This window comes from Pyrus communis, chromosome 11, assembly GCF_041283825.1.
Source record: "Pyrus communis isolate YQ-2024b chromosome 11, ASM4128382v1, whole genome shotgun sequence".
NCBI lineage: Eukaryota > Viridiplantae > Streptophyta > Magnoliopsida > Rosales > Rosaceae > Pyrus > Pyrus communis.
This window is the reverse complement of record NC_142575.1, coordinates 26,034,013-26,046,227: the sequence shown is the minus strand read 5'-3', so window position 1 is coordinate 26,046,227 and position 12,215 is coordinate 26,034,013. Positions and strand designations below refer to the sequence as shown.

The following is a 12,215-nucleotide window of genomic DNA, read 5'->3' as shown; positions in this document are numbered from 1 at the left end:
AAAAGTTTCTTCCTTTTATGCCACCTGCGCTATGAAATACGATTTTACGTACATTTCCTACCCATTAAAAAATTATTTTGTAATTAAGAAGTAGATTTGAATTGATATGGATCAAAATCATGGGGCTCTATGTATTGTACCTTGCTTCTCTGTCTTCCACACTCTCATCTTTTTTTATTTCTACGGTCACGGTTAAATTACGTCAACATTTTATATCATTATTACATTTTATCTTATTATCTTTATAAAAAATAATAATATAAAATATTAACATAACTTAACCGTGACCTCACAAAATAAAAGAGGATTAGAGTGTTTGAAAACTGACTGGAGGCTTCCTCTTTCCACAATCATCTATTGCGACCAGAATTCGGATAAAACCCTACATATCCTTCCAAACCAAACGCATTATAAAATCCTCGCTCTCCCACCAAAACCAGAGGAGAGCCAGGAACAAAGTACACTCTCCAAAGCCTTCTGTCTCTTCAGCCTGAAACCCAAATAACCATGACGGAAGTGAGATCCCGCCGATGTCACAAACCGTAAACCTCAACAATTCCGAGCCCCTCTTTCACACAATTCTCAGGTAACGCACATCGACATCGTAACAGAAAAATTGCGCCATGAAGTTCTTGTTGGAGTTTGTCCCGTGCTGCGGGGCCACTCGCCCCACAACATCCAACAGCGAGCCCGCTCCGCTCTCAGAGGAGACGAGATCGCTGGTGAGGGCGCCCAGCCGAATACTACGCCGCAGAAGAAAGCGCAGGAGCTCTGTAAATTCGTCCGATTGGACGCCGTCGCTGAGCTCAATTTCCGAGGATAACGTTGCTGCGAAGGTGGTGGATCGAACAGCTGCGATTGAGAGAGCCGTGAAAAGGAAGAGCGGTCAGGATCGAACAAGAGTTCAGGTCCGCAGCCACGGCGAAGATTACGGGTACGTAAATACTAAAAATATAGTAAATAGCAAAATAGTAAAATCTTCGGATGTTTTGCTTCCTGGGACGACGACGTCGTTTTAGTTGTGTTTGGTTTTGCCATTAGGAAAATATTAACCACACCCCCATTTTCCCCATATACGTGCACTCTTTGTTTCAGATAATGAGATTTAATAAAGTTTTTTTTTTTTTTTTGATTTTTACCTTTAATCATTGAAAAAGATTGAAATTTAATAAATTAAATTAATTATCACTTCCGTTATTATTGGTTGTAAAATTGATTGGTTACATTTTGTATGGGATTTTTTTTCAGGCAAGCTTCATTTGCGATTCCGGCGTTCTCTCCGACGCCTTTTACGTTTTGAAATCATGGGATGAAACTTGCATTAACAGACGGTTATTCACGTTCGAAACTGGGTTGGGATCATGAAGCGAGTGTGTGTGTGTGTGTATGAAATTAGGAAAATATATAACAATTAAAGAGCCTTCTTGTATTGTACCATTGTACTCGAATAGTGCATTTGTATATTTTCCATTTATTTATTCAGATTTCCCTATTGTTCATCCAACTTGCATTTGGTTTATGTTTCATAATTTAATGATAGACTGGAAATTAAGTTTAATTGGAAATTGTTCTATTTTTAATTTTAATAAACACTTTTGAGTTTATTTATTTATTTAGCTTAATTAAAAATATTTCACAATTATAATAATACATGACATTTTTAAAATCCAAAACAACGTGGACCATGACGTGACATTTTTTCTCACCTAATAATTTTAGTGGAATTGTAGATGTGTATGTATCGACATAAACTAGAGTAGAGCTTGATCTCCTTTTGTACTTAAATTTGAATTCTTCTTCTCACAAATCAATTTAGGGTAGATAATATTGCTCATAAGAAAACAATTTTAATCTAAACTTGTCTCTTCAAAAGTAAAAAAAATCTCAAATTCAAATCCAACGATAACAAAAGAAAAATCAAAATTTCAAATTTCACGAAAAAAGAAGAGAATCCAAAATTAATACAGAACCTTCGAACATTCTTGAAACAAGGTTTCCTAAATCACATCACTACTTAGTCTGTCCAAGGTGTATGGTATTAGGAGTTGATGCAGAACCCCAGATGTCCATACATGGTAAACTGTTGGATATCATTCCATCATGGACCGGCAATACTGGTTTACATTTAACGTAGAAAGTGTAAAGCAGGATTAGAAATATCGTTTCAATTTTCATTGAGCCTGCAATACTAGAGATAAATAAGCTGAGCAGCCGTAGATCGTCAAATGAATCACCAACTTAACAGAGTGACTCATAGTCTAGTGCGTAATCTAGTTCATTAGGTTTTCTGTTGACTAAAATTTGGAGGGATTCATATTTTTGCTACAAGGATTGGGAGAGTCTAATAGACGGATCGATGATGGTCAAGCCCAATCATAGTAAACATTTATAATTGTTAACTACTAGCTAACTTCACCCCAAAAACAAAAAAAAAGGCACATGAATCTTACAGACTTACTCTAATCAAGAAGTTACAAATTCACACACTTATGCAAGCACCCTCCTTATCCTCCATCCCAGCCATTGTATCATACAAAGGCTTATTCAACGTCTCCGGCAAAAAAAATGCAAACATTCCACCCACAACCCCACACACGGCAAACACTGAAAATGGCAAACCCCCGCCCAAAACCACCACAAACGGGGCCAAAATCGCCCCCATTTGTGCGGCTTGTGTGGCACATCCAAGCGCTGCATTCCTCACCACAGTTGGAAACAACTCCATGGTGTAAATAAAAAGCAAATTGTAAGTCCCCGCCATCCCAAAAATCCCCAAAATCCCGCACACCATCCTAACAACTTTCCACATCCCAACATTCCCCACCAAGCTCCCAACAAAACAAAACACCCCACTAAACCATAACGTCCCAATTGCTAATGGCTTCCTTCCATACTTGTCTAGTAAGATTGCCGTGATTGTGAAAGCTGGCATTTCCGCCACGGCGTTGAGTAACACGTTGATATAGAGGTTGGTTTCGAGGTTGACAACGTTCAAGCTCAAACCATAGTACACGACCGAGCACAAGAAATTTATGGCCACAGCTAGGAATAACCGGATTCGGGTAACTGGTGACTTTATCACATCAATTAGAGAACCACTTATTGCTTCTTTGCTCTCCAATAGTTCCTTGTACGTTTGGTCATCCTCATTTGTAGTAGTAGTATCATTGCTTGCTTCTTCATCTAGGGTTAGGACAACTCCCTCAGGAAGGTGGTTCTTGTTAGACTTTGCAATCGTGCGCATTAGTTTCATGGCTTCCAATATTCTTCCTCGTACGAGGTACCACCTTGGGGACTCAGAGACAAATGGTAGGACAACGAGCAAGAAGAGCAATGATGGGATTGAGGAGGCAATGTAGAGTTCGCGCCATTGTGGGAAAATATACGCAACGCAAGAGAGGATTGCAATCCCGGTTGAAAAGAAGTAGAATGTGGACATTCCTGCTGCACCACGCTTTGTAGGACCGACAGGTTCAGTAGCAAGGACGAAGGCGCAGAGGCCGACCCCCCCTGTGCTGAAGCCGGTGAGAAGGCGGAAGAGGACGTAGGTCCAGTAGTTTGGGGAGAGTGCTGTTAGACAACCGAAGATGGTGTTCAAGATGCAAACAACGGTTAGGGAGCCTTTTCTTCCTAAAAACGAGTCTGACAAATGCCCAAAAACTCCCGCACCTGAAATGAATGTATGATATAAATATTAATCTTAGTAGTCAGTTAAAATATAATTGGAAAAAGAGAGTTTATTGTATGGCGTTAATTTATAATATCTAGTACATTGTCTAAATTTTACTAAATTTGGTAATATCGGCATAATTAATATCAACAATGTACCAAATGCTATATATAAACAGCCAAATCACCATTTACATACACAAGTAGTAGAACAGTATCAAATCTGAAGAAAGAACAAAAAGAGAAAAAGAATATGCAGCAAGTATTTAGGTATATAATGAAATTTGGCCCTATTACAGAACATGGATTGGGAAAATGGTAAAAGGCATGTTGTAGTTTGGCCCAATCTTCCTAGTGATTTTTGTCAAAAAGGCACTAACCAAATTTTCCTCTATCAATTTGGTTGCTCTTCTTCTTCATTTTATTTGAACTTTTTTAATACAACGATATATTTATACTAAAAGATGAAAAATTGTGCTACATCACAAAACGAGCTTTTCATAATAATTTAGTGTCAGATTCATCATCTACCGAATCAAACCTATGATCTTTTACCCGTCGAGGGCTAACGGCCAGCTGCTAGGTTATTGCATGCATGCGTTTTGTTTCGATTGAATGATAGTTCAATCTACTGTCTAATCCAAAAAAATAAGAAAAAGAAAAGCAAAAATGAACATATATGAATGTTATTCAATACCATGGTGGTTGAGTAACATTTTACTTTTTATTTTAAATTTCTGAAACTGATTATAATTAAATTGTGCATTTGCGGGCTTCATTGGTATGAAATCATCTTTAACTCAACCATGTAAACCCATTTATCACCTCTTACTTTTGTTGCATATGAATTAGCCAGTTAATCAGGATAAAGGACAGTGTGCTCTCGTCTTTACCCTTAAGTTCTAATATTTTCTCTGTAAATTAAAATATATTGTTTTGTTAGAGAGGACAAGATAAATTAAGGTCAAATTATTAGTATTTGTATTCTGTTTTGGCTAGGTTAAAAGGTAAACTAATGTGGGACATAATCATTCAAAACTAGGGTTTAGTAGTTAAAAGCCAAAGAAGTACTCTTGAGTAAGCATGAACGGATATGCTTGTTGTTGGAGTGGGCCCTCGGCCCGTCGACCTAAAAAATTTAACATGTTATCGTAACCAAGGAACGGGCTCGTACTGCCACATGTTTGGGCGGGTTCCTTTTGGCCATGCGCAATGTTCACGTAGGCCAAAGATGCCACTTGATTGGGTGGGTCCCCATTTGGCCTTGTGCGATGGGTGAGTTCCCACTGGCTCCATGTGGTTACTGATGTGGATTTCCACATGTGACCCATAAAATGGGGTCTCACGTGCGGGGGAGATAAGAGTACTTTAAATAGAATTATCTCACTTTAACTAACACCGAAACCTTTTGTGATAAAACTCCACACCTGAGGATTGGATATGTGATAAAGTGGAAACGGTATCGATATTGTTGGAGGGATCCTCAGCATGTAGACCTAAAAAATTCAACAATGCCTTCCATAAAGCCTGCATTTGGATGTGCCCCTTTATGTGGAAAAGTCTGAAATTGGTCCAGAACATTTGAGTTCACGTTTAGAAAAGAACGATCGACAGCATCTCCATTCTTTTTCAGTGTTTTTCCTTCTTATATTCGCTACTTTTAGTAAAGTGGCATCTTCTCGTTCTTTTTTTAGGTGAAAGAAGTGGATCTCTCTTTAGTTTGTGAGATTTAGATAAGGGTTAAATGGCACCGTACATGTTTTATCATGTGAGTAGACCCCATGTAAAATTGTCTACAAATTTTTCATGTGTTTATGTCTTAAGTGATGTTATTCGTTTATTTTTACCTCTTACAAGTTAAGTTATTCTTAATTTTTGACTGTTAGAACGAATATTATGGAAGCTTTTTGTAACAAAACTTAACATCTAAAAATAAGTTATTAAGTTAATATTAATATCGGTGTCTATAGTGAACTATGGTGGGTCTAAAAGTTATGAACATGAATTCATCTAATCGTACAAAAAGAAAAAAGAAACTCGAACTCAAGTACGTGTTCTAATCAACATGGGACTGCAATTTTCATATGTTTTGTTATAAAGATAAAGAATGAGGGAAAATTGAACGTAACCTGTTCTGTTATATAAAATGATATATAGCAAGCTAAACGAGAAGAACACGTCAGACCATAGACCTGTTCCATATAAATTTACGAAATGGACAAAAATGACACCCATATTATCACGCTGATGAAACCCAACAAACAAACTGAAGCGACCTTGATTTCTTAAATTTGCATGCAGACACGGGAGCCGCATCCGCAACCGCATATTTTGACTCCACGCTTAATTTCACGCTATCGTGTCAGTACCTTTGATTGTTCCTCTCCAAATTCCAAATATTAATTTGTTTGTTTTACGTTCTGGTTTAACCTATATTATATGTTTTATTTACCACTAGTATGTATCTTTATAATTTATATATATTTTACTGCTTTCTGGCAGTCATATTCTGCCAGCTGCTAGTGATAATGATGACAATATAAACATAAGACTATCTGTTATCTTATAGTTTAAAATCATTTTTTGTTTCAATATAATAAAATATAGTGCCAAGATAACAAAAAATTTATGAAAAATCTTGCTTTGGAGAAACTTTTCTTAGCATTTATCTAACTAGTATATTCTCGACATATTAATCTAATAAACACAAGTGGTACACCACGTATTATTATATAAGTAGAGAAAATTTTTTCTTTTTATGTTATTTATATTTTAATACAAGAATTTCACCACTTGTATAAAAACACCTGTCTTTCGATCATATTAAAAAAATCTCTTCTCTATTTCTATCCGTAAGGGAATCCAAATCCATGGTGCATCCGTAACTTTCTAAACTACTATTTTGCAATCAAGAAGAGTCTACGACCAATTTTCAGCAAGGTAATAATTAAGTGGTTTATGCGTTTTTTTTTCAAGGAAAATTAACAAAAAATCTAAATTTTTTTTTAGTTTTAATGAAAAAAAGATAAATAAAGGTGTAGTGAATGGTATCAGAGAAAGGTAAAATTGTAATTTTTAATTAAAAGTGAACAGTTCCATAACTGTTTCGTTAAATTTTTTTTTTTTTTTTTTTTTTTTTACAAAAAATATTTTACAAAGTAAGAGTGGGGTAATTGGACCAAGTCATACAGGTTAGTCATAACAATTTGACTTATCTGTTAGGTTAAATTTTTAAATATTATCATAAACTACTTGAACAAAACAAATAGTTATAAACTGCTTTATTATCGCCATTACAAAACCAATTAAACAAATATCTCATTTTCTCCCACAAATCCACAAGTGGAAAAACCTAAACTATCTTCTAAAACTAGTCAAGACAGATCATACCATGTGCTGCAATTGCTTAATCATTGAAAAATGTCTGCATGCAGATATATTCAAAATAAAACTATTTGGACGATATTTGTAGTTCTTAACGTTGATTGTATCTTCCTAAATCATGAATCTTAGTTTTACAACAGACGAAAACGCTGAGGATGGAAAATAAAATTAAGACGGAAAAAAAATGTGTATTGCATTTGTGTGCTTGTTATCTTTGCACTGCAAACATCTTATCATCGACAAATTCGCTATCAAACAAGTTGTTCCAAAAAACGTAATTAAACCTTCACCGTTGCTTCTAGTTTATCTTATATGTTATATCTTCTCGTGTTTTGATTTAATAATTATAAACTAACAAAGCAGTAGATAAACTTGTGGGGAGGAAGAGTAGGATAACTGACCAATCATACAGCCGCCGAAGAACAAGGCCTGCGCCAACCCAACCTTATACTTCTCCTCGCAAACCAACCCCCATTCAGCAACGGTCGAGCTTCCTAGACCGCCGATCCACTCCCACGAACCCGGTTTGAGTCCACAAACGGTCTTCGCCCTGGCATCGCAACCCGAACTAGCTGCTCCATCCAAGCACCGCCAAGCCGGTTCACGGTCCGCAAATATCATGACCATGGTGTGGAATGCCTCCAGAGCCCAAGCCAAGCTGGTCAGCACAAAGTGCTTCATTTGGTACGGACCAAACTCCCCGCAATACTTTTGTAACATGTCGTCGATGCATAGCTTCTCTGATTCTGTCTCTCTGACGGCTTTATTCGCATTGGAGAGCAGAGGCGACCGGAGCTCGTCAGGGCTCTGATCAACTCCCGAATCAGATGACGATGATGACGAGCTGGTGGGCATGTTATAAATTGGCCTAATTAATTTCTTGTGTAAGAGGTGGTGGTGGCGGCGTCTCCCATGTCGAAGGTTTTAGGAGGTGGTGACTAAATTGCCATGTATTCGTATATATATGCGCTTGTGTTTCCCTTGTAACTAGAAGCGTGATGCTTTTGGCTTGACACGTGGATGGAGCTCCAGCCGTTGATTTGTTGGATCATGGTCTTTGACTCACATAGGTATTATTTAGAGAAGTATGTACATTATACAGGTAGATTGTGATCCAGACGTTTCGTATAAATTATATAATGTCACGCGAAGATAAACTTGGACATATATTATTATCGCAACATGTTATTATAATGGCGCAAGTGTCTCTCTTAGGTAGGGACTTAGGGACGGCATGTGAAGATTACGGAATATTCTGGGATCTCTTTCCTTTGCATTACCCCATTTTTCATTCAATATCTCAAGGACAGAGGTGGGTCTGGGTAAGAAAGGGCCTTAAACTCTCACTGGGATTCCTCTACAATTTAGTCCCAAACCTAATACGTTGATTCGATCATTCATAAGTCGTTTGCCTATTTTATACGAGAGATCTTGACGCCGACGGAGACGAATAATTCAACGGTTTTAAATACTTGTCACAAACTCTTTAAAAAATTGCTAGAAATAATTAGTGCTGATAGCCTGCCAAAAGGGTGGGAGGGCTTGGGCCTTTGATCACTGTTGGATTCATTGAACTTGGTTGGATTAACCAGTCAAACGGAAATTATATTATATATGCTAAAATTCAAACATTCAAGTTCATTTCTGCCTCTTAAGTGCTTTCACTGACTCTCTGGCACTACTCCTGATGTACACGTGCAGTAGGTGTACGCGTGTTGGTAATCGTGGGGATGGCAGAAGTCCAGTCCGTTTCCATTTGCTTCCAGAAACGACTAGCGCTCTCGTCGAAAACACGAACCCAGCTCGAGTTCTATCCCTGGTTTTGTTCTTCTCTGGGTTATCTGTGTTTGTTCTCACTTTTCGACAGCGTTTCTCCACTCTTTTCCTTTATTATGTTTTCTCTGAACCAAAGAACGACGGAAGGGAAATGAACTCAGATCAATTCAAGTCCAATCCGACGCATTCATGCAATGCCACCAAAGAGCAGTGCCTTCTTCAAACCGTCATCCTCTTCCTCTTCTTCTTCACCCAAACCAGCAGCTTCGCCTCCGATTGTTACTGATGTAAACAACGACGAATTGACCGACTGGAAAAAGACGCATCACCAATACTGTAACACCTGCAAAGGTATTATTATTTTTTTTTTTCATTTTTTTTCATTATTTTGTTTCTGGGTTCGCTTCAATTAAGAGAACTAGGAAATGCGTTTAGTGTGAATTTAAATTCTGGGATGCCCCTTGCAGAAAATTTTAATTTTTATTGTTTCACTGACCCCTTTTTTATTTGTTGGATTTTGTTTCCCTTCCAATCTTTTCTTTGCGTACTAAATTAGTGGAAGGGACAAAAGTTCAGTTCACCAATTGCTGGTGAAATCCTTTTCGGACGATAATTCTGAGAAGCCGGAATGGACCACATTGGGAACAACAGTGATCAAGAACAAGAAGAGATACTATGCTCAGTTCTATTTAGACTTTGGTCAGTTTGATTTCAATGTGACGTTTAGAATGATTTTGAGAATATTTGACTCATTTTGTGATTTAATCATGTATGATTGCCGAATTCTGATTTCTTATTTCTCAGTGTTCCCCTGTTATTTACTGTGAAGTATTATTCGGGGATTAATTCAAACTTGGGACTATATAGGATAAAAAAACACTAGATTTAGTGAAAATACTATCTTCATCATGAAAATAACGAGATAGTGAATATATTTTAACAAAGTTTCAAAGTAATCCGACAAAATGAGGAAATATCCTATTCCATTGCTTACTAGATTTTACAAGTAAATATCGTGAATGTTCATGTTGTGTCTCTATTATATATGTATACAGTGTTTACAACCCATATATATTGTTTACAACCTTACTGTCCCTATTCAATGTTAAGTGAACTGTTGTAGGGCGATTATAGTCTTTGCCCTGGAGGTTGTGTTTTAGATGAACTTTGTTTTGGCTGTTTTAGTCTACACCTTTGTTCAATGGTGTAGGAAGAATATGACTTAACTTCCATATCAGATCATTTGTTTGGTACTTTCCGTTGTTCTGCTTCCAAAAAAACACTGAAGAGACGGGTTGCTTTGAGGATGATGTGAGTGTCTGATGTGATTTTCTTAATTTTTTTATTCATTCACTTTAATGCATTGAACGAGGAGATTTGCCGAAAGAGGTAACAGACAATGTAAGCAATCAATCTTAGATTGAAGTTTTGTGTTTGGGTTCTGGCTGATTGTTCTCCTTCTCCTTGTCTTGTAGACCGCAATAAGGACAAGGAAAAGGACATGGAGAAGAGATGATATGAGATATTTTTGCTATTGAAGAAGTAACGGATGAATCGGCGCGTGTTGTTGTACTTGTTGACTTTCCACAGGCTTATTCTTGAACTGGGCTGGAGGGTTTTCCGGTTTCCTCCAAAGGAGCTAGCCAACTCAAAAATTTGTTGAATTGTGTAGTAAGTCACATGTTGAATAAGTGGAATAGTTAAAGGCAATCATAGAATGTTGACGCAAATGGGTGGAAATTGCACAAGTAAATGCCTCTTTAAACATGTATGATATGGCTAGTGAAATATAAGCTTGTACATGTGATAATTAGAAGGTAAATACCACAAAATGAAAGGATGTAGTGTCTGATTATGTCACATGGTATAAGAATAATGATGTGCCGGAAGACTGTCATCACTATAAAAAATATTTAAGGACACATGTATCTGTAAGTGTAGCGTGTCACTAATATGGGAAGACAACCATTTAAATAATAGGACTTTGTGTGATGTGCTTTGCCACGTTTGTGATGGTGATCATATGACAAATATTACAAAACAATAAAATAATAAATAAATAATTTGAGAAAACATAATAATGGGTTTCTTTCATGCATGGCCGACCATTTTAAAGGGGAATAATAAAGACTTAATAATAAAATAATAACTTGTCTTCTTTATGAGTTTTTCCAAACAGTAGGATTGTCTATTGGCCTATTGATGAAGCTTTTGCAGGTCGCAGAGGCTTGAAAAAAGAGGAAGGGTGCGAGTTGCAGAAGGCCTTCATGTGTGGCTGACTTGGGTACCATTTGTGATGTGCAAGCTTCGAGTATCCTTGTTACTGTTGAGGTTCAAAAGTCTTTTTTGTTGGAGGGGGGGGGGGATTCAATTTTTGTAGCACCTTCACTACTGGTGAATTTCTTGTGCTTTTGTTCACTGTTTAAACTTGGAGCTTTGACTTCTTGTTTAAACTATTATAACATGTTTGAAAACATGTATGTGTGTGTGTGTGAGTGATAGGGACTTTGTGGATGGAGTGGAAGGAAAAGAAAATTGATATTTAAAGCTTTTTGTTTGTACTTCTTGTTGTGGCACAAATTGCTAAAAACCTTGAGTTTTGTGATTTTTTTTTTTTTATTTGGTAGCAAGGTTTTGTGTTTGGTTATATAGCTTGAATAGTTGAAGCTAATTTAGGACACAAGAACTAGATTTTGCTTCACACTATCTTGATCAAGAGTGTGAAACTTTTGACATTTGTAGTTGCTCTCCATTTAGTGAAGCTTTGTAGGTGAAATTTTGTGGTTGAAACTTTGTAGTTGAAGCTTTGTGGTTGAAGGTTGAAGCTTTGTGGTTGAAGCTTTGTAGGTGGGGCTTTGTAGGTGAAGCTTTGTGTTGGTCACCATAAATTGGTTTTGCTTCACAGTCCTGATCAAGAGTGTGAGGCTTTTGACATTTATAGTTGTCTTTCATTTGTTGAAGCTTTTGTTGGCACCATAAATTGGTTTTGCTTCACACTATCTTGATCAAGAGTGTGTGAAGCTTTTGAAAACTATAGTTGTCTTTCATCGATAAAGTTGATGTGTTTCCCCTCTTTTCTTTTTTTTTTTTTTTTTTCGGTTTTTTTTTTTTTTTTTTTTGGATTTTTATTTGTTGGATTTTTTTTTTTTTTTTGGATGGGGGGAATTGAAAATTTGAAATTTAAAATTTGAAACTCCCTAGCTTGTGTGGAAGTTTGAAGATTTTCATGTGGGGCTTTCTCATGATTTGAATTTGGATTTTCAAATTCTTTGGTCTTGTTGAACTTAAATAAGAAGGATAAGTTTACACTCTTTACCTTGCCTTCATTTGCTCATTTGTAATAATTTTTTAAGACAGAGTGTTCTTTAGTTGAAAGGGTTCCAACA

The 12,215-nt window shown here is 36.7% G+C and overlaps 2 protein-coding genes and 1 long non-coding RNA gene across 6 annotated transcripts; 2 read left to right on the top strand and 1 right to left on the bottom strand.

Moving 5' to 3' along the window:
• Positions 1-372: 372 nt before the first annotated feature.
• On the top strand, positions 373-1,499 carry LOC137741454 (uncharacterized). The gene is made up of 2 exons (XM_068481161.2): positions 373-934; positions 1,249-1,499. Exons 1-2 carry the CDS (start codon positions 624-626, stop codon positions 1,298-1,300), a joined length of 363 nt encoding a protein of 120 aa, XP_068337262.2. The 5' UTR covers positions 373-623; the 3' UTR covers positions 1,301-1,499.
• Positions 1,500-2,357: 858 nt separating this feature from the next.
• Positions 2,358-8,001, bottom strand: LOC137742735 (organic cation/carnitine transporter 4-like). Its single transcript, XM_068482678.2, has 2 exons — positions 7,455-8,001; positions 2,358-3,669 (listed from the first exon to the last, which is right to left on the bottom strand). Exons 1-2 carry the CDS (start codon positions 7,906-7,908, stop codon positions 2,480-2,482), a joined length of 1,644 nt encoding a protein of 547 aa, XP_068338779.2. The 5' UTR covers positions 7,909-8,001; the 3' UTR covers positions 2,358-2,479.
• Positions 7,891-11,886, top strand: LOC148693180 (uncharacterized). 4 transcript variants are annotated; one of them, XR_015953421.1, is made up of 3 exons: positions 7,891-9,180; positions 9,386-10,500; positions 11,047-11,886. It is a non-coding gene; the product is annotated as an uncharacterized LOC148693180 (long non-coding RNA). The 4 variants fall into 4 exon arrangements; XR_015953422.1 differs by lacking the exon at positions 11,047-11,886 and having other exon boundaries at positions 9,386-10,140; positions 10,305-10,651; XR_015953420.1 differs by lacking the exon at positions 11,047-11,886 and having other exon boundaries at positions 9,386-10,230; positions 10,305-10,651.
• Positions 11,887-12,215: the final 329 nt, after the last annotated feature.